The sequence below is a fragment of the Grus americana genome, chromosome 26, assembly GCF_028858705.1.
Source record: "Grus americana isolate bGruAme1 chromosome 26, bGruAme1.mat, whole genome shotgun sequence".
Classification (NCBI taxonomy): domain Eukaryota; kingdom Metazoa; phylum Chordata; class Aves; order Gruiformes; family Gruidae; genus Grus; species Grus americana.
The window spans coordinates 5,002,495-5,023,031 of record NC_072877.1 but is presented as its reverse complement, the minus strand read 5'-3'; the positions used below and the strand labels follow the sequence as shown (position 1 = coordinate 5,023,031).

The 20,537-nt window shown below is 54.6% G+C and overlaps 1 protein-coding gene across 4 annotated transcripts in view; it reads left to right on the top strand.

The window, feature by feature from the left end:
- Positions 1-20,537, top strand: part of OGDH (oxoglutarate dehydrogenase) — a 34,334-nt gene that overhangs the window by 11,965 nt on the left and 1,832 nt on the right. The window contains exons 4-20 of one of the 4 annotated variants that reach the window (XM_054804718.1): positions 2,968-3,070; positions 8,422-8,466; positions 10,829-10,944; positions 12,156-12,310; positions 12,749-12,895; positions 13,374-13,464; positions 14,434-14,613; positions 15,702-15,830; positions 16,166-16,345; positions 16,709-16,861; positions 17,562-17,664; positions 17,883-18,011; positions 18,922-19,072; positions 19,157-19,284; positions 19,368-19,546; positions 19,724-19,795; positions 20,273-20,395. In XM_054804718.1, the coding sequence (XP_054660693.1) occupies positions 2,968-3,070; positions 8,422-8,466; positions 10,829-10,944; positions 12,156-12,310; positions 12,749-12,895; positions 13,374-13,464; positions 14,434-14,613; positions 15,702-15,830; positions 16,166-16,345; positions 16,709-16,861; positions 17,562-17,664; positions 17,883-18,011; positions 18,922-19,072; positions 19,157-19,284; positions 19,368-19,546; positions 19,724-19,795; positions 20,273-20,395 (2,184 nt within the window). Of the gene's footprint in view, positions 1-2,747; positions 2,839-2,967; positions 3,071-8,421; positions 8,467-10,828; positions 10,945-12,155; positions 12,311-12,748; positions 12,896-13,373; positions 13,465-14,433; positions 14,614-15,701; positions 15,831-16,165; positions 16,346-16,708; positions 16,862-17,561; positions 17,665-17,882; positions 18,012-18,921; positions 19,073-19,156; positions 19,285-19,367; positions 19,547-19,723; positions 19,796-20,272; positions 20,396-20,537 lie in introns of all 4 variants that reach the window. The other 3 variants (XM_054804719.1, XM_054804720.1, XM_054804721.1) reach the window with 3 other exon arrangements.

Here is a 20,537-nt window from a genome sequence, read left to right as displayed (position 1 = left end):
TATGAAGGAGTAGAAAGGCAGGAGAAAACCCTTCCTGTGATGGGTAACCTACTTAAAACACCAGGCAATTAATATCTTAAGTGGATCAAGCTGAATTGTCCCTGTAATTACAGGTGAGCAGCGACCCTGCTCTGCTGCAGCATCAGCAATGGCTTCTTAATTGTAGTTGTGGTTGCATCTCCAAGTCATTATTTCTTTTTGAATCCTAGAGTGGTTTGGGTTGGAAGGGACCTCAAAGCCCATCCAGTTCCAACCCCCTGCCATGGGCAGGGACACCCTCCACTAGCCCAGGTTGCCCAAAGCCCCATCCAACCTGGCCTTGAACCCTGCCAGGGAGCCAGGGGCAGCCACAGCTTCTCTGTGCAGCCTGTGCCAGGGCCTCAGCACCCTCACAGGGAAGAGTTTTTTCCTATTATCTAAACTAAATCTCCCCTCCTTCAGCTTAAAGCCATTCCCCCTTGTCCTGTCACTCCCTGCCCTTGTCACCAGTCCCTCTCCATCTTTCCTGTAGCCCCTTCAGGGACTGGAAGGGGCTCTAAGGTCTCCCCGGAGCCTTCTCTTCTCCAGGCTGAACCACCCCAACTCTCTCAGCCTGTCTCCATAGCAGAGGTGCTCCAGCCCTCGGATCATCTCCGTGGCCTCCTCTGGACTCACCCCAACAGCTCCACATCCTTCTTGTCCTGGAGACCCCCGAGCTGGACGCAGTACTGCAGGGGGGTCTCACCAGAGCAGAAAAGAGGAGGAGAATCTCCTCCCTTGACCTCCCGGCCACACTGGTTTTGATGCAGCTCAGGATACGGTTGGCTTTCAGGGCTGCGAGTGCACATTGCCGGCTCATGTTGAGCTTCCACATCATTCCAAATTTCTTCTGCCTTAGTGAGCAACAGGTCCAGTAGTGCCTGCTCTCTGGTCAGATTCTCAGTCATCTCTACTACAAAGCTGTCCTCAACCACTCCAGTAGTTTCCTGGACTGCTTACAGTTCGCCGTGCTGCTTTTCCAGCAGATGGTCTGATGGTTGAAGTCCCCTATCAGGATCAGGGCCCGCAAGCGTGATGCTTCCTGCAAATATCTGCTGCGGTCTTGTTTTGGGTTTGGGGCTTTTTGTTTTGGCTTGCGTTGCATGTGGAGAATAACAAGCAGCATGGCTCCTGTGGGGCAAAAGACCTTCTCTTCACTCCCGCACCAATTCGAGGATTTGCTGTGTACCTGCAAACTGCTGAGTTGACCTCAAAGCCACTGGGTGCCTCCGGCTCAAAGCTGTTTGCTGGACGAAGTGGCCTCCTGGTCCTCCTGGTGAGAGCATCCTGGCCATGGGGAACAGCGTAGTGAGCTTGTGTCCTGCTGACTGCTAAATGATGGGCTGGGCCCTGTGCTTTGCTACAAGATGGACAAGCAAATAGTTCCCACACAGAGCTGGCCCAGAAGAAGACCTTTCCATGTGGCTGCCGGTGCTCAGGGGCACTTGGTCATCTGGCCCTGCAGAGAGCATGGGGGGGAACGTTGCTTTCTTAGCAGTTTGCCTTAACATCAATGGCTGATTTCAGGCCCTCTGGCTGGTAAAACCACAAAAATCCTTTGCTAAAATCCCCTTGGGATATTTTGAATAGAAATGGCTTTCTGGTAAATAAAGTCAGATCAGTATGTCTGGTTTGTGCGAGAGATTTATTAATCCCCTCATATACGAGTGATTTTTTTCTAACTGGTAACAGATTTGATGGCCAGGAGTAATGTTTTCATGGCATAAAGAAGGCATTGCACCCCATACCACAGCAGTAGTGCTTCCTGCCCTGCTCCCAGCGTAGCTGAGCCTGAAGCTTGGAGACCAGGAGCTGTCAAGAAATAAACCGTGGCTTGCCAATATGAAGGTTCTGGCAACTGAGATGAATTGAGTTTGCCCAGAGGGATGTGGTGGGATCTGTCTGTGGGCACCTCCTCCTGTGAAGGCAAAAAGCGAAATTCCTCGTTATCTCTCATTATTCTCTGTGGCTCCCGATGCAGATTCAAACCCAGCGTGGTGACTCCTGGCCTGTCTGCCACCACTGGGAGCTGTCAGGGCTCTCTTGGTGCCAAAGCTCTTTGGTATTTCTGCACCTGCCCCTTCCCAGAAGAGTGCTCCAAGTCCTGCTGTAGGCTCCTCTCTCCAAAACGATCCTGTGAGCTGCTGACCTCTAATAGCACAGACAGGCAGATGTTCCTCAGACACGTTCCTCCGCCGTTCGGGAGCTATTACTGCTGGTGGCAACGCTTGTTTTCTCTGCCACGTTGGCAGGAGAGCACCTACATCCTGCCAAAATCTGGAAAACTGCCTCTTCATTTGCTCTGATGCTCAGGAGGAAACCAGCGGTGTGGAGTTACTGCATCCGTAGAGAGGAGGTGCTTGGGTTGGACACCAGGCAAGTGGTGGGAGACCCTTGGACCGCAGTTCCGGAAGGTCTCTGCTGTGAAGGAGATCACCTTCCCCCTGCCTGCCCTGTCAAAGCCTGGCTTCAGGCAGAGCAGAGCGGTCCTTGCAGCTGGTAGCACTCACACCTACATGCTGTAGTTGAAAGTAAACCCAACTTTTCCAGGCTTTAGTTGCAGCCAGAAATTGGGGTGGCTCTGCAGAAAATGCAAAGAGGGAAACTGTGCATGACTTGTCATTGTCGGTTTTTTGTTTGGTTTTGTGTTTTGTGTGGGTTTTTTTTTTTTTTAGGAATGTCTCTTCAATTAACTTGTTTTAATGACTAATTTGTGTTGTTGCTTCTAGGTCAGGGGTCATCACATTGCAAAGCTTGATCCTCTCGGCATTAGTTGTGTAAATTTTGATGATGCGCCAGTAACTGTTTCTCCAAACGTCGGTGAGAATTACTCTGCAAATTAATTCTAATGTAATTTAACTTTTTTACCCCTCCCCTCTTTTGTTTTTCTCCCTTTCCCCTCTCCCTCTTGGTACCTGTTCTCCTTTCCATTCCTGGCCCATTTCATAGATTCGAGGGCATCATGTAGCACAACTCGACCCACTGGGCATCTTGGATGCAGATCTGGACTCCTCCCTTCCAGCCGATATTATCACATCCACAGACAAACTGGGTGAGGGCTTTGAGAGCAGTTAGTGCTGCATTGCTTGAGCTCCTCTCTCTTTCACAGCTTTGTAGGTAGATTGCTTCACCAGTAAGCGGGGAAAGGTCTTAAGTTTCCTTAGTAATGATCACTCTAAATTTATAGTCGACCGACCGGTCGCTGTGGAGCAGTTCTGCCCCCCTCCGGCTGTCGCGGCGAATGGGTCTTGTGCCAAAACCCTATTGCTCAGCTCATGTTTCTCCTCCAACCGGTGCCAATTAATTATGTCATTGAACTCATTCATCCAGGGGTGGAAGCAATTGCATCTTCTGGAAATGCAAAGCAGAGAGGTTTTGTGTTGGTGGGAGCTGGAGGTCTGTTCCCTCAGCTCCTCTTGCTGCTCTCGGGGGCCCCGAGAGCTGGGGGGAACGGGCTGGCTTTGTCTCTGAGGGCTGAGAAGTGCCTCTTGGCGTGCCCCTGCAACGATGCCCTGCCCTCCTTCGCTCCTGGCTTGCCGCAGCATCTAAATCCCTTAATTGCCCCCTTTTTCCAAGACTGAGCTATGAGTCCCTGCTGGTGATCATAACAAGGAAGCTTTGGGATGCGTTCCCATCCGAGTAAAGAGGTGGAAATTCCAATGCCTTCGAGCGAAAGATGCATGAGTGTTGCACAGAAGCGTGTGTGATGCCTAGGACTTGAAATTCTAATCTGAAATTGCTTAAACTTAGCACCTCTCAACGTGCTTTAGACTTGATCTCTGTAGTACGCTGCCATTCTTCTAGCTAGAACGAGGTTGCGGCGCTGAGCTCTTTCACCTTGCTGGTGCTTTCCAAGGGTCATTACCCTGGCACTACGAGCGCTCGAGAGGCATGCTTCTAACTTAGAGTAGAGCAGCAGTAATGATTACTAACCTCGCACAACTGAAACAGCCGATCAGAGCGTACGGTGCATGTAAACGATCTTGATTCCTTGTTCAGCTGCCAGCACAGGGACACCAGCCCTGGACCTGCTGGACCTTCATACAGGATTACGTGTACTGGGAGTGGTAGGGAAGGATTAGGTTTTGGTTGACCCAGCTCGCTGGATGATGTGGAAGCTGCTTCATCCTGAGGTCTGGACTTCTGATGTGCTTGTCCAGAGGATCAAGCCCTGGATCTGTCTGGGGAGCCAGCCGGCTCTGAGTTGGAGCAAGCCCTGTGCCTGGGAGGTTTTGATGGGAAGACCTGGGGAGATGATGGCCACGAACCCAGGTGCAGGAGAGGACACAAGTACTTGTAGTCGGCACTGTGAGAGGAGCAGGGAGACTTTTTTAGGTGACTTTGAAGCTGTTCCCAGTGGCTGGGGAGAGGAACGGGTGAGGAAAGCTGTTTCTAGCTTAGGGTTTTGGGGCTCTGCTGTGGGCACTACGATCCTTCTGAAGCAGAGCAGAGCCCTGAAACCCTGTGCCTGCTGGACGTGTTTCCCTTTTGAGAGGAGAACAGGGTCAGCCCGAAACCCAGAGCCAGCTGGCTGCAGGTGGTTGCAGTAACTGCTCTCACTCATAAGAAGAGGGAGCTGGGTGTGGGGAGCAGAGTTACTGTGCCACTCAGCAAGTCATAGACTCACAGAATGGTTTGGGTTGGAAGGGACCTTAAAGCCCATCTAGTTCCAACCCCCTGCCATGGGCAGGGACATCTTCCACTAGATCAGGTTGCTCAAAGCCCCCTCCAACCTGACTTTGAACACTCCCAATCCACCGCTTCTCTGGGCAACACGTGCCACCGTGTCACCACCCTCAGCGTAAAACATTTATTCCTCATGTCCAATTTAAACCTGCCCTCTTTCCGTTTAAAACCCTCGCCCCTTCTCCTGTCACTACAGACCCTGGTGAAAAGTCTCTCCGTGCCTTTCTCGTGAGCCCCCTTTACATACCGAAAGGCCGCAGTAAGGTCTCCCTGGAGCCTTCTCCTCTCCAGGCTGAACACCCGCAACTCTCTCAGCGTTTCTGCACAGGAGAGCTGTTCCAGCCCTGGGATCCTCCGCTGGACCTGCTCTAACAGGTCCATGTCTTTCTTGCGCTGGGGACCCCGGAGCTGGATGCAGTGCTCCAGGTGGGGTCTCAGGAGAATGGAGTAGAGGGGGAGAATCCCTTCCCTCGACCTGCTGGCCACGCTTCTTTGAATGCAGCCCAGGATATGGTTGGCTTTCTGGACTGCAAGCACACATTGTCGGCTCGTGTCCAATTTGTTACCCACCATTATCTCCAAGTCCTTCTCCTCAGGGCTGCTTTCCATCCATGCATCCCCCGTCTGCTGGGACTGGGTCCTGATCCTTGCACTTGGCCTTGTTGAACTTCAGGAACTTCACACAGGCCTACTCCTCCAGCCTGTCCAGGTCCCTCTGGATGGCATCCCTTCGCCCCAGTGTATCAGCTACAAAACTCAGCTTGGCATCACCTGCAGCCTTGCTGAGGGTGCCCTTGATCACACTATCTACGCCATTGATGAAGATATTAAACCGTACTGGACCCTTGAGGGTCACTGCTCCTTCCTGGTTTCCCCTCGGACATTGAACTCATGAGGCTGCTTCGGTGGGGAAAACGAGTTCAGAGGGCTTTTCTTCTGCTTTGACTGTGTGGTTCCTCTGAAGCAAGGTGTGCTCCAGCAGTGTCCTTGCTTCAGAGGAAGAACAGCCCAGTAACCCAAAGTGGTCCAAGAGCAGCAACTGCAGAGCTGGGCTGACAGCATTGTCACAGCTGTAGCAGAATCAGAGTAAAGTTGTATAAGCTCCATTTTTCCTGCTTCCCCAGGATGAGCAGTCACGAGCCCAGCAGTGTGACCCGGCCCGGCTTGGTGTGGTGGAAAGTGTTCAGGCATGGCTGGTCTGTAGGCATCGGCTGGAAGAGAATCTCAGCCCACAATCTGTGTCTGAGCCAGGCGTTAGGTTTAATTTCTGTTTCTTTGTGGCTTTCATACTAAGATATCTGCCATTGTGGTTCCTGGTGTTGATTGAATTACCAGGAATCCATGAATTCTTAGGAAATAACGAGTCCTGGGAACAAGCTATGCTGGTATCAGCCACTAGCTCGCACTGGGGTTGTGTCCCATGGTTAGGACCCCAGACTCAAATGGCTGTGTCTAGTCAAAGGAGGCTTTATTACAGAATCATAAAATCTTTAAGGTTGAAAAAGACCTCTAAGATCATCAAGTCCAACCGTCAACCCAACACCACCATGTCTACTAAACCATGTCCCAAAGCGCCACATCTACATGTTTTTTGAACACCTCCAGGGACGGTGACTCCACCACCTCTCTGGGCAGCCTGTTCCAACGCCTGACCACTCTTTTGGTGAAGAAATTCTTCCTAATATCCAATCTAAACCTCCCCTGACGCAACTTGAGGCCCCTTCCTCTTGTCCTTTTGCTTGTTACTTGGGAGAAGAGACCAACTCCCACCTCACTACAACCTCCTTGGAGGTAGTTGTAGAGAGTGATCAGGTCTCCCCTCAGCCTCCTCTTCCCCAGGCTAAACAACCCCAGTTCCCTCAGCCGCTCCTCATCAGCCTCGTGCTCCAGTCCTTTTACCAGCTTCATTACCCTCCTCTGGACACGAGAAGGGCTGTAAGTATTATTTATACTGAATAGACTTTCCCCTGGTATCCTCATCCTGGAAAACCTCATCCGGTTGATCTTAAAATGCAGCTTGGTGAACATAGCTTGCAAACTGTTCAGCAAGAGGGGAGGAGAACAGCGCTGGTGCAGAACGTGGGCAGAGCTCTGGCCAAGCCTAAGATCGAGTGTCACCTGCTTGTGGCAGAGAAAGCAAATTTCTAAGCAGATCCTGCTGGCTTTTTTTGCTTTGAAAGAGTATTTCTTAACACTTGATAGAGCAGTTAATAACAGGAATGGTTTTGAAACTTGGAAACAATCTTGTTTCCTGTTTCTGAGCAGCGAAATCCTTAAAGGTCAGCTTTTGTGGTGCGAGCTCTGCTGCCAACAGCTTAAACCGTGGCTGGGCAGTGCCATAATTCAAAAGGAGTTGCATGGTTAATCTCGGAAATTGATCTTTCTTCTCGCTTGCCTTTTGTTAAGCAACTGGTTTGTGTCTGGTTTGGAAGCTCTCCTTGGATTAAGCAGTGTGAGCTTTGGAGAAAATGTAAGGAGGACAAAGCCTGCCTGGGGGTACTCGGTCTGATGAGTGGTGGGGCCGGAGCCACCAAATTCCTCTTTCTCTTTTTAAAAAAATGAAATATTCTCATCCTGGTCTTCTACTGCAGCTGATCTGGCATGGTAAGTGGCATAAAACAAGGACAAGATGATTGCAGGAACTTGATGTGACCTGTCCAAGGAAATAATACCTCGGCATGCCGAAATCCAGGTTGTGCGTGGAAGGCAGTCTGTGTCCGCGCACCCATCTGTCTGTTGGTCTGTCTCTCGGTGGAAGGCAGCTGCTCCTGTCTCTTGCTCAGGGGAATTGATGGAAATAATCCTCCAGCTTGGGAAAAGCCAAGGCGAGACCCTGTGGGGAGATGGGCTGGAAGCACTGCCACCCCCCCTTTTCCTAGTTTGAGGCTTTGCTAACCAAACATCTCACCTAAACATACGATTTTTTTTTCCCCGCTGACCAAAAGGAGAGGTGTTTCCAAAGCCTTTCTTGTAACCCAGGTGAGATTGAGGCACTCGAGTCGCCTAACCTAGCCAAGGAGCGCAGCTCCGGTGACGCACGCAGCCCGGCCTGCGTCTGCCATGGCGTCCCAGCGCTCCCGCCTGCGCCAAGCGTGCTCGAGAAATGACGGCGTTGTGCGTGCCTGCCTCGCCATTGGTCTTCCTTATTAATGGCCTGCTCATTAACACCCCGATCCCCCTCCTGCCTGCGTAGGCAGCAGCGGTGCCTCCTTGGGGGTGATCTTGAAATCCTCCCAGTAGTGACGAGCAGAGCAAAACCCTCCGGGAGCAGATGTTGGTGAGAGGCAGCTCCCTGCTCTGCAGAGGATAATGCTGCCCTGGATGCAGCTTGACTGGCAGATGCCTTTTGGTTGTAGCGGGTGAAGATGCTGAGCCGGGTGGTCTCTCTCTCCCGTCCGAGGTGTGCACACGAGAGGAGATCTCAAACCATGCAGCTCAACTGCTCCCCAGTGTTTGATGCCCCCCGTTCCCCTCCCTGCTCCTCCCTCCTCTCGCCAGACTTTCCATCGGGATTTCTTTTCCGCCTAGTGTGCAGTCATCCTCCGTCCCAACCCTTTTGCCTCTAATGGTTTTTGATTGTATTTTAAATACTGTATTTTTTTTGACTTGTGCTTTCCATGACTAGTTTTCACGGTTCCAGGTTTTTTTTTTTTTACTAACTTTGACTGCGTCTCTCTATCTTCTCCCTTTCTGCACCCCTCTCCCTGCCCACCCCAGATCTCGCAGTGTTCAAGGAGCGGCTGAGAGTGTTAACAGTAGGAGGTATGCAATTAATGAGCCTTTAACCCTCTGGAGTGCAGGACTCTCTTTGAATAGGTTATTCTGGGCATGAACCAAGCCGGTAAAGCGGTCCCCTCTCGTCTCGCACCGCTCTTGAGTTTTGTGACGTGTTTATTTTTAATTTGTTTCACTAAAAGTCTTGGTGTAGGCGCTTGGTTAGTGATGCTTCACCTGTAGAGATCCCCAATTTAGAACCTTGCTGGCCTTTTCCATACTGTGTGTTTGCATGCCTAGCTTGCTAGAGTACACGTTTTGTTGTGAACATTAATTTTACGAGGCCTCAATCTCCCCGATTGGTTTGAGTCTCCTAAAAATCCAAGCTGTCTTCTCCTGACACTGCCCTGGTTTTGTCCCAGTGAAAATTCGGCAGCTCATCACTACTTCCCTCCCATCTGATGGTATTGCTGCCTATAAATACTCAGCACTGTCAAAAAAGCTGGCAGGCTGCAGCAAAGCAGAAGCAGAGATGCTTAGAGCCCTGAAAACTCCTTGTAAAATCTGATACCCCCCCCAAAACATGCCTGAGTCTTCAAACCAGCATGGCAAAGCAAGCCAAAGCCCTGTGCCGTGGGGGTGGGAGCCACAGCAAATTACCGAGAAACCTCCAGCCAGCAGCTTAACTGGGTTGCTCCGTACTAATGCTGCCTCTCTCCAGGACTCCTCTTTGGATAGGAACCGCAGAGGAGTCTTGGAGACACGGGGCCAAACCGGCCAGCTGCAGTTCAGTGCTCCCCGGCACAGCTCAGGAGCTGAGCTCCCCAGGGTCTGTCTTAATTCCTTCCCCGGGGACTGGCAGCATCCAGGAGGGTGATGTGGGAGATGGATGGCAGAGGCAACCAGGAAAGCCTCTGCTCCGGGCTTGCTGTGGGTGCTCCCAGCCTCCGGCAAGCACCGTCCTTGAGGCCACATAGGGATGAGCCGTGGCCAGCCCCGTCTCCCGCTCATCCTCCGTTCCTGGACAGAGGGCAAGGAATAGACTTTTAAAATTAAGTTCAAGGAGGGCCAACTCTGGATGGGCAAATTTTTGCCTCCCTTTGCCTGGAGGCAGGTGGGGTGTGCTGCCCTGCAGCATTTAGGGGGTGGCATCCCCCATACCCTCCCTAGAAGAGACCCCAGCTGAGGCATTGGGCTGGTTTGGAGGGAGCTGTGAGGAGCGGTGGTAACTCTGCCTCCTCCTTGGCTCCTGTCCTGGGTTAGAGAACACCTTGGAGCCCGGCTCTGTTGGGAGTTTGGGAGGGAGAAACAGGAGCCTGAGGGAAGTGTTAGTGCTCTGGGCTGGCAGTGGGCAGCTCTGCTCGTCCACCCCCCTTCCAGCCAGGCTCCTGCTTCAAAAGGGTCTTCGGACTCCCCAGTCCCCTTCCCAGCTCTGCTTCTGCCTTGCTGCATCGGTTCAGTGAGTTCATTGTCCCTCCTCCTCTGTGCCTCAGTTTCCTCAAAGACAACCACGAGCTTCAGCGGGCGCTGAGGCACCTCTGATGGCTCTGGGGTACCGTGGAGCTGCCGATGCTGTAACAGCAGCAGGCAGCGGGGCGTTCGCCTGCAGCTCTAAAATCTGACGTTCGGGTCCGAGCCCTGCTTGGCACCTTCTCCAGGCACAGCCCGGCTCCCTGCAGCTCCGCGTGCCGTAAGTAGGAGCTGCCTGCGAACCAGGAGGTGCCAGCACCAAAAAGGAGGGGGTTTGCTGAGCAGAGCTAGGCTAAACCCCTAATTAAAAGGCTGTTAATTGGGGCTAGGGGAGTATCTGGGCAGCAGAATCCCCGAAGGGCCAGCTGGCTGCCCCGCTCCCGGGCTGAGCTATTCAGGAGAGTCCGTCGCAGAGCCCTGATGCCCTTTTCTCTTTCTTGCTTCTCTTTATCTCTGTCTTTGGGGTTTGTCTGTTTTAACCATTTCCTTCTCCGCATTGACTTCCTTTTAATTCCCACCATGTGGTGACACCTCTGTTGTGCTCGGTGACTCCTCAATTCCTCTGTTTCTTTTCTCTCCTCTCTGTTATAATTTGTGGTGTATTTTTTGCGTTCTTGGGGCTACAAACTTCCTGACTCTCACCCTGGATTTTAATTACCAATTTACATGCGTATATATATATTGCTTTGTGTTTCATTTCCTGCGTTACCTTTCGTAATAACCTTGTTGTTTGGTGCTTAATGTCTTTTTGTTTAATTACGGCTTGGTTTTTATCCATATAAACCTCCTTCATGCTTATTTTTGGTTTTATGCTGCTTTTTTTTGTCTCTTCCCCACCTCTCCCAAATGCACCTGGTCCCTGCGTGACGGTGTCCCCCCGTCCCCCTTCTTCCCTCCTCTCTCTTGCTTTCGCTTGTCCCACCCACGAAAAATCCTGCAGGCTTTTACGGGCTGGATGAATCTGACCTCGACAAGGTCTTCCACTTGCCCACAACCACTTTCATCGGTGGAAATGAATCGGCTCTTCCACTCCGGGAAATCATCCGTCGGCTGGAGGTGAGGAGGGCAGGGCGGGCTGTGTGAGACCTGTTTGCAGCCTGGGGCAGGGGCAGAGCAGTTGCTTTTTGGAGGTCCTGAGCCCTGCTGCTGCCCGCAGCCTGGGCCAGCCTGCAGGTTTTAAGCTTTTCAGGTTGGGAGCTAGTCCTCAGTGCTTGCCCCACTTGTAGCAGCTGCCCCACGTTACTTGGTCATCTCTGATCACCTCCAGCTTCATGCTGTATTGGGGTGACATATTTGGTCTACCCAAGGTGGAGCAAACCCCAGGCAGCTAAGTATTGCATTTTTTGAAACCTCTCCAGCTACATTTTCCAGTTTAAAGCAGCAAACGGTGCTGGGAGAGTACAGGAGCAGGCTGGAGGCAGGCGATACCCCTCTCTGTGCGCTGGCTGCAGTGCTGCTGCCCTGCGTGGTTGCCCCTTGGAGGGTCTCGGTGCAGGAGCAGCTCCAACCTGGGGCTGGGGCTTCCAGCTTTTGCAGCCGGTTCCTCTTCACTGCCAGATTTTATACCCTGCTCCCCCCGGTCTGAGGGCACAGACACTTCCCAGGCAAGCTGCAGGCTTGCTCAGATGGTCTCTGCAGAGATGGGTTGACCTTGGGAGAAGCAAAGCTGTGTCAACATCTTGGATAAGCTGCAAGAACGGGCTACTTATTTGTTGGGGGAGCTTGTTTTGCTGCTTCTCTCCCTGCCATATGAAGAGGGGTTGTGGACCTGGTCACAGCTGATGCCACCGAGAGGGCAAATCTTGTCACCGAGGTGGATGTAAAGGACTCAGGGGTCTGATCTTGGGCCCCTCGGGGAAAGGGAATTAAACATTTTGATGCTGGGTCATGTGCAGGGTCCAACCTGCCCTGCAGCATCCCAGGATGTCCCCTGCGGTGTCCCCTTTCCTGGGAAAAAAGCTCAAACCAGGCTCCCGAAACAGGGCTGGTGTGGTTCTGGCTGCTGGGCGCTGCTCACGGGTCCCCCCAGGCTGCCGTCGCAGGCAGCGCTTGCCGGTGTTCAGGCAGCGTGATGCGGCTGCCAGGCAGGAGGGTTTGCGTCTCCGCTGGCACAGGAGGGCTCTTTGTCTTGCTGAAAGGTTAGAGGGGAACAAAAGAGTCCCGGGCCCCGTGGTCCGATATGATGCCGCACGTGCCTGTCTTTGTGGGGGGTGAGGAGTTATGAAAGCCCCGACTGTTGTCTCACGGCCCTTCTCCCGTCGGGGCAGATGGCGTACTGCCAGCATATCGGTGTGGAATTCATGTTTATCAACGACCTGGAGCAGTGCCAGTGGATCCGGCAGAAGTTTGAGACCCCGGGCATCATGCAGTTCACCAATGAAGAGAAACGCACACTGCTGGCCAGGCTGGTCCGCTCTACCAGGTATCCCAGGAGGGGTCTTCACCTTCTCCTTATCTTCCCTTGCTGCACAGGGTGGTTTGCTCCCAGCCCAAGCAATGCGGTCACCACCTGAGTCACACCTTGACGTCATCTGTCGTGGTCGGCTTAATCAGCAGGGTGATGCCAGTGATCTGCTGGTCTGGCAGGCTCAGGTGCTGGCAGCCCAAAAACGTGGGTGATCCTGAAAGAAAAGGTCTAAAAATAAGGTTTAAGTGCAGCACAACGTTGGGGTGGGGGAGCGGCCAGCTGGGTTCTGCAGAAGGAGACCGTGGTGACCGGGAAGGCTGTCAGGCTGTTGTGTGATGCCTGCTTAAGCATCACTTGGTGCTGTGGCTCCCTCGGTGCGGTCCCCATCCTTTCTCTGGTTTCTCTCCTCAGCTGTAGCCCTGACACTGATTCCTCTCTCCATTTGCCCTCCAGGTTTGAGGAGTTCCTCCATCGGAAATGGTCTTCAGAGAAGCGTTTTGGTTTGGAGGGCTGCGAAGTGCTCATCCCAGCCTTAAAGACCATTATTGATAAGTCGAGTGAGAAGGGAGTGGATTATGTTATCATGGGGATGCCCCACAGGTAACCCTGCCTCTCTCCATAGCTGTGCTTGGGGCACGGAGGAGGGGGATGCTGCCGGGGTTCGGTACTGGAGGGCACGCTGGCTTCTGCCATCATCTAACTGGTCTTGGCTGGTGGTGAAACTTAGCTGGAGAGCTCAGGCCTTGTCTGCTCTCTGCTCATCACGGTGTTTTCAGCTTCAGCTAAAAATTCATCTGGAGAGGGGTGGTGGCTCGACCGGCAGAGCTGGAATCCCAGAGCATGGTTTGGCCTGCCCACTCTGGGGCAGCTGTTGGGATGCGGTGGCAGCCGGTCCATCCCCGTGCTGAAGGCTCTGCAGTCTGCTTCTCAGGAACCCCCTCCCTGGTTGACCCTACAGCCGTCGTGGGAGGTGTGGGGTTGTTGCATTGCCTGAGTGACAGGGGGGACGGCGGGTCACCGTTGGCACTCGATGCCAGGCTGGCACTGTTGGTTGCCAACAACGGTCTTGCTTTTGCAGAGGACGCCTGAATGTTCTTGCCAACGTGATCAGGAAAGAGCTGGAGCAGATCTTCTGCCAGTTTGACTCCAAGCTGGAGGCTGCTGATGAGGTGAGTCTCCTCTGCCTGTAGCAGGTTACTGTCACCTGTCCCCGTGCGGTCCTCGAAGGCTGTGGCCGTGCAGTGTGAGCTGGATTGTGCCACCACTTGTGGTCTCACTTGGTGGCGTCAGCGTTGTAAGAATTTCCATGTCACACACGTGCTCACGTGACTGAAGCCTTCATGTCGGTGCCGCTGCTGGTCTGTCCTTGCCTGTCCCAGGGGGTGATGTGTGCTCTGGCTGGTGCCTCCAGCGCAGTCTGGGTGGTCAGCGGCTCTCCATGGGTGTAAAGCAGCCTTGGGGTGAACAGTGAGGTGAGAGGAAGGCGGACAGGAGTTGAGGTTGGCTTTGTACCCTTGCAGCAGCTCCTGGTCCCCATATGGGGCCCTAACGAAGCTCCAAAAGCCCCGAAGCTTGAATCACTTGTGCAGCAGGCTCTGTTGCTGTGATGCACTCATGCTCCAAAGCTTCCAGCATCATAAACTGGGATGATTTGGCTTTTGGAAAGCTGGGCTGGGTTGGCTTTATCCTGCCATGCCCTTCAGGTGGGGTTTTGAGGTGAGAAAGCAGCAGCCTGGGGCGTCGAGGTGCCCCAACTGGGAACTGCATTGTATTGCGAGCAGTGCGAGGGACGGCTGTACTGCCGCAGTGCAGGCAGAACTTGGGTGAGCATTGTCTGTTTTCCTGTGTCTTCCCAAACCCACCACACTTGCTTCTTCCTGTGCACCTATGGTCTTACCTAGATGGGCTTGATGCATGTCTGAGGTTTGGTGATGGTTTGGCACCTGGAACAGGCTACTTTTGCATTGCTGGGTGCCAGGTCAGCTCCTAACGTGAGTTCCTGCTGCTTTCTGCCAGTGCCTCCAGAAAATGCCCCCTTTTTCCAGCCCTTGGGGTCAGCACCACACTGCCTCAGGTCTCCTTCCATGCCCCAAAAGCCGCTCATGTTCTTGGGGTGACTCTCCTTTTCCCTCTGTCAGGGCTCTGGTGATGTGAAGTACCACCTGGGAATGTACCACCGGCGCATTAACCGCGTCACCGACAGGAACATCACCCTTTCCTTGGTGGCAAATCCTTCTCACTTGGAGGCAGCTGATCCCGTTGTTCAAGGGAAGACTAAAGCAGAGCAGTTTTACTGCGGAGACACGGAAGGGAAGAAGGTGAGTGGTGGTGAGACACCTGCAGTGAAATGGCTAGGACTGGACACGGTTTGGTGGGAAAGCGAAGAAACCCAGCTGGTTTTTGTTTGCCAAGCCCCTTCCCCTGCCATCGCCCTGACTTTGCCCCCCCATCCTTCCCCGCTGACGTTGAGGATAACTTTGGTAGGAGCTTGCCCACCTCAGGCTCCCATTGCTGCTTCCTCCGTCCCTGAATGACCGGCTCAGCCGGACTGCAGGGAGCAGCAGATGCCCAAACCCCCAGTTGGAAAGCAGGGAAATGAGGGGAATTCCCAAAAGCTAACCTAAACGTCACGGCTTGGAGGGCTTGGCGGTAGGAGCCTTGAGCTGAAGGATATTAATGTGACCAGGGATAACCATTCCTGGGGCTGGGAAAGCTGGAGCTGGCAGCAGGAGGCAGCTCTCTGCACCCAGGTGGGAGAGCAGGTGGGGAATGGGCTGCATTGGGGGTCTCTTGGCGGTCTGATTCATCACAGACCTGTCTCCAACACCAAGAAGCAGAAGGGTGAGATCAAAAGTGCTTCCCTTCCTCCTACACCCCAAGGGCTGGATATAAATAGACAAACTCTGTCCTCGTCTGACAGGCGACATCCTCAGCCAGCCCCTGGGTACGACAGCAAAATAATGTCACCGAAGCAGGAGTGAGCTCCTGGTGTGGCTCCTGCCCAAAGGTCTTCTGGGGTGAAAGCATGGGGGAAAGGAGCATTTTTCTCATCTTCCCCCAGTTAGAAAAAGGCTTTGCTTTGAGACGTGTGTGTTTGGGAATGGGACTTGCCTCCCAGCTGCTGTGTGCTGGGTGTCATCCTGCTGCCCAGTCGAGGCGCCCCAAGCATGCTGCCCTTGCTCAAGGGAGAACTGGTGGCCGTAGCCTTCTCCCCGGCAACTGCGCCAACCGTGGCCGGCTCCGCTCAGATCCCCTGAGAAAGCATCGGATACATTGATGAGGTGCTCTGTGTCCTTTCTGGGATGCCAAAGGCTCATGGGGATGAGGCTTGGGCCCTTTCCTGGTGGCTGCCCCTGCCCGCCGTCCCTGCATAGCCCCTGCTGACCGCTGTGGCTTTGTCTCCCAGGTGATGTCCATCCTCCTGCACGGAGATGCCGCTTTTGCTGGGCAGGGCATCGTGTACGAGACGTTCCATTTGAGTGACCTGCCCTCCTACACCACCCACGGCACTGTCCACGTCGTCGTGAACAACCAGGTGAGGAGCAACATCCTGTGTCCGTGGTGGTCCCTTGCAGACCAGCCTCTGCAGGCTCAGGTCTGGGTGGTAGCTGGCAGCAGGCAGTAGCTGTTTCCCAGCCAATGTTCCTGGCACGAGCCATAATCCAGCCCATGCCCCACAGTGCAGTGGGATGACAGCCCGGGCGCAGGGACTGGGACAGGCTGTGGTGCATGGGGTGCAGGAGATGGGCAGGTTGTGCTATGGCTGAGCGGTGCAGCCGTGGGGGAACCCCCAGCTCAGCTGCAGCAGCTGAGCTGCCCTTGAAGCATCCTTACCACTGCGCTGGTCCTGTTCTCTCTCGCCCACTACAGATCGGTTTCACAACAGACCCCCGGATGGCCCGTTCCTCCCCGTACCCAACCGATGTTGCCCGCGTAGTGAACGCGCCTATTTTCCATGTCAATGCGGACGACCCAGAGGCCGTCGTGTATGTGTGCAATGTGGCGGCAGAGTGGCGAAGCACCTTCCATAAGGACGTGGTGGTGGATTTGGTAAGAAATGTGGCATGAGGCTTTATCCTAAAGCTGTAGCTCTGCCGTGGGTGCTCGCCGATACCTCTCGGGCTGTATTTTCTGAAAGCTGAGGTTTTTTCTTGAGGGCTTGTCTGGCCCTTTTGACGTGACGGAAGGGAGGAGGTGGTGTAAAGCAAGGCAACGAGGCTGTGATAGCACTTGGAGAGGCAACACTGTCTCTATATGGAACCTGCCCTCACCTCCTGCATTGGGGAGGACATGCTTGGGTCCCACCTGGCCGCTTCAGACCCTGCCTAGCACAGAGACCCAGGTACCTCTGACTGCTTGCAGAGCCACGCGTTGCAAGCAGCTGCTTTCAAAGGCTCTTTGCCTTCCTGGCAGGTTTGTTACAGGCGCAACGGTCACAATGAGATGGACGAACCCATGTTCACGCAGCCCCTGATGTACAAGCAGATCCGGAAACAGAAGCCAGTGCTGCAGAAATACGCAGAACTGCTGATTTCCCAGGGGGTAGTAAATCAGCCAGAGTATGAGGTACTGTTCCTTGGGACCTGGGAGGAAAACTGCGGGCGGCATCTCTGGGGAAAAACTACTTGTTTGTTTCAGACCTGGGTGTGAACAATGTGACAGGACCATTTCTGCTTGTGCTTGTCACCTAAAGGTGGCAGAGCTGTGCTAGGGTTGAGTGAGTGCTGCAGACCTGGCAGCGACGGGGTTAGGAGCCAAGGCTCGTCCTTGGACTGTGCCAGCTCTGAACAGCACAGGAACATCTAGTTCAAGGATTGCCCCATGATCAGCGCAGCACAGGCCATACGGTGCTGGGCCACTGCGGCACAGCTGGGACCCACAGGAGAGGTGGGCTCTGCAGCACTCGGGCTTACTGTGGCCTGGGGGTATCTGGGGCAGGTCCTCTGCTCCAGCTCTGCTGCCCCGGCAGCAAGCGCGGCAGCAGCTCTGCAGGCCCTCCCTTGCCCTGGTACCACTGTGCAACATCTTTAGCGTTGAATGCGTGTTGTCGGTTCAGACGACAGCAGAGCTGTCCCTTGGGGGACGGGGCCTCCAGCAGCAGGTCTGCTCTCTAAGGCTGAGCTGCATAGCTCTGGGGCTCCCCTGCTCTGGGGACTAGCTGTACCCTCCAGCACCCTTGCAAGCTTGCGCCAAGGCCCCCAGGCTCAGCACCCTTGTTTGGAGACCCCTCGCTAATGCTTTTGCACCTCCTGGTTCTGCCTTTCAGGAGGAGATTGCCAAGTATGATAAGATCTGCGAGGAGGCCCATGCAAGATCCAAGGATGAAAAGATCTTGCACATCAAGCACTGGCTTGACTCACCGTGGCCTGGTAAGTCACTAGCAATGTTTTGGGGGTCCCTAGCAAAAAGCCTGGCTTCTATAGAGCTATGGCAGCTGTTTTCCAGTAAATTGCCGTGGTGGGGAGGTGGGGTGGTGCTCTCCACTCCTGGCATCCCCACCCTTGCTTGAGGGTGTCCATGACCTGAGCTCATGGCAGGGAGCTGGGCATGACTCCCACAACATGATGGACTGCTCCTCCTCCTGCAGGTTTCTTCACTCTGGATGGCCAGCCCCGGAGCATGACCTGCCCTTCCACCGGTCTGAATGAAGAGGACTTGACGCACATTGGTCAAGTGGCCAGCTCGGTGCCAGTGGAGGACTTCACTATCCACGGAGGTAGGAGCCTGTGGAAGCTATGCCAGACTGGGCGTTTGTTCCAGTGAAGATAGGGGATAGGGCTGGAACATAGCCTGGAAGGAAGGGACCTGTTACGGTGCTTTGATATGTGTGGCCAGCAGGTCGAGGGAAGGGATTCTCCCCCTCTGCTCCGTTCTCCTGAGACCCCACCTGGAGCACTGCATCCAGCTCCGGGGTCCCCAGCGCAAGAAAGACATGGAGCTGTTAGAGCAGGTCCAGCGGAGGATCCCAGGGCTGGAACAGCTCTCCTGTGCAGAAACGCTGAGAGAGTTGCGGGTGTTCAGCCTGGAGAGGAGAAGGCTCCAGGGAGACGTTACTGTGGCCTTTCAGTATATAAAGGGGGCTTACAAGAATGGTGCAGAGAGACTTTTTACCAGTGACAGGAGAAGGGGTGAGGGTTTTAAATGGAAAGAGGGCAGGTTTAAATTGGACATGAGGAATAAATGTTTTACGCTGAGGGTGGTGACACAGTGGCACGTGTTGCCCAGAGAAGTTGTAGATGCCCCATCATTGGAAGTGTTCAAAGTCAGGTTGGAGGGGGCTTTGAGCAACCTGATCTAGTGGAAGATGTCCCTGCCCATGGCAGGGGGTTGGAACTAGATGGGCTTTAAGGTCCCTTCCAACCCAAACCATTCTGTGAGTCTATGAGAATTAGTTCACGAGGGAACTGTGGTTAAGGGAAGTGAACCGAGGAGTAGCTCTTCTTTGGAGCTGACCCTTCCCTGCAGTCCTGATTCCTCATCCCTGGTTCATCCCTCTGGCAGAGGTGGATCTGTTCCTCTGCCCCCAGGCGTTTGCATCTGTCAGTCCATGAGCAGGTCGTGGGACAAACGTGGTGTTGCTGGAGCTCCCTCCTATGCTGGCTGTAAACCAGGTTCTGTCCCGGCAGGTTTAAGCCGTATTCTGAAAACCCGTGGGGAGATGGTGAAGAATCGGACGGTGGACTGGGCCCTGGCAGAGTACATGGCATTCGGCTCTCTGCTCAAAGAGGGCATCCACATCCGCCTGAGCGGCCAGGATGTTGAGAGGGGGACGTTCAGGTAAAGCCAGCCATAAAGGCGGTTCCAGCCTTTCCAGAAGGGATCCGAAGGGTGACGATGGAATAACACTTCCCCTTGTTCCAGCCATCGCCACCATGTCCTGCACGATCAGAACGTGGACAAGAGGACCTGTATCCCCATGAACCACCTCTGGCCCAACCAGGCTCCTTACACCGTCTGCAACAGCTCTCTGTCGGAGTACGGCGTCCTCGGTGAGTGAGGAGGTCAGCACTTGCTGCCCGGGGGTGAGGCCACTCTGGGAGGATAACACCCTTGCTTCTTTGCCATCCCTCAGGATTCGAACTGGGCTTTGCCATGGCCAGCCCCAATGCCCTGGTGCTTTGGGAAGCCCAGTTCGGGGACTTCCACAACACCGCTCAGTGCATAATCGACCAGTTCATCTGTCCTGGGCAGGCCAAGTGGGTCAGGCAGAACGGCATCGTCCTGCTGCTTCCCCACGGCATGGAGGGCATGGTAAGGATTCCCCCAGCTCAGGGGCACCCCAGGGTGCCCATTGCCTGGCCTGCACCAGAAGCAGAGCCGAGGGCAGTGGCAGCAGGTAGCACTGCTTGCAGCATGGCAGTGCCCAGCGTCGACTTCTCACGCCAGCCTTGCCCCCTGCTCACTCTCCCCCCTGCTTGGCCCCTGCAGGGTCCCGAGCACTCCTCCGCCCGCCCAGAGCGATTCTTGCAGATGTGCAACGATGATCCCGACGTCTTCCCCGTGAGTGGCGGCTGTGCCGAGCTCAACCTGGCCCTCCCGTGTCCTGGATCCCACCACTGCCTTGAAATGGGGAAGGGGGGGCAATACCACCCGGGTGGGCTCAGTGCAGTGCTGCAGTTGGGGTGGGTGTTGTGGAGCCGGTAGCAGGAGGCATGGGATGGCCTGGGCTCACGCTGCAGCCAGGAGAGTTTGGGGAAAGGGGCGGAACCCGGCGCCCAGGCTGCACCTCCATTGTTCCTGGGGCTGCTGCGCAGCATGAGGCAGAGGTGGTCCCAAAAGCAGTGTGGGAGGGGGTTGCTGGCCACCCCAAGGTGTGAGGGGCACAGATGTGCAGCCTGTCCTGGGTCTCTGTGTGCTCTGGACGGGGAGAGGAGGGAGGGAGGGCTGGGTGCCGCTCTTCTCCCCACTGCCGGAGCTGCGAGGCCAAGAGGCACCTTGTGTTTCTTGAAATTCCCTCAACTGCGCTCGCTGAGGCAGAAACTGGACGATTTTGACGTGCGCCAGCTCTACGACTGCAACTGGATCGTCGTGAACTGCTCCACTCCGGCCAACTTCTTCCACGTCCTCCGGCGCCAGATCCTCCTGCCCTTCCGCAAACCGGTCAGTGCTGGCAGCGCTGTACCCGGCTCGATGCTGAGGCAGGGCAGCCCCGTGTTCCTGCCAAGCCTGGGAACGGGACTCGGGGCGGGCTTGTTCCTGCACCTTGGCAGCAAACATGGGTGGTTTGCCTCTGCCCGGGCCA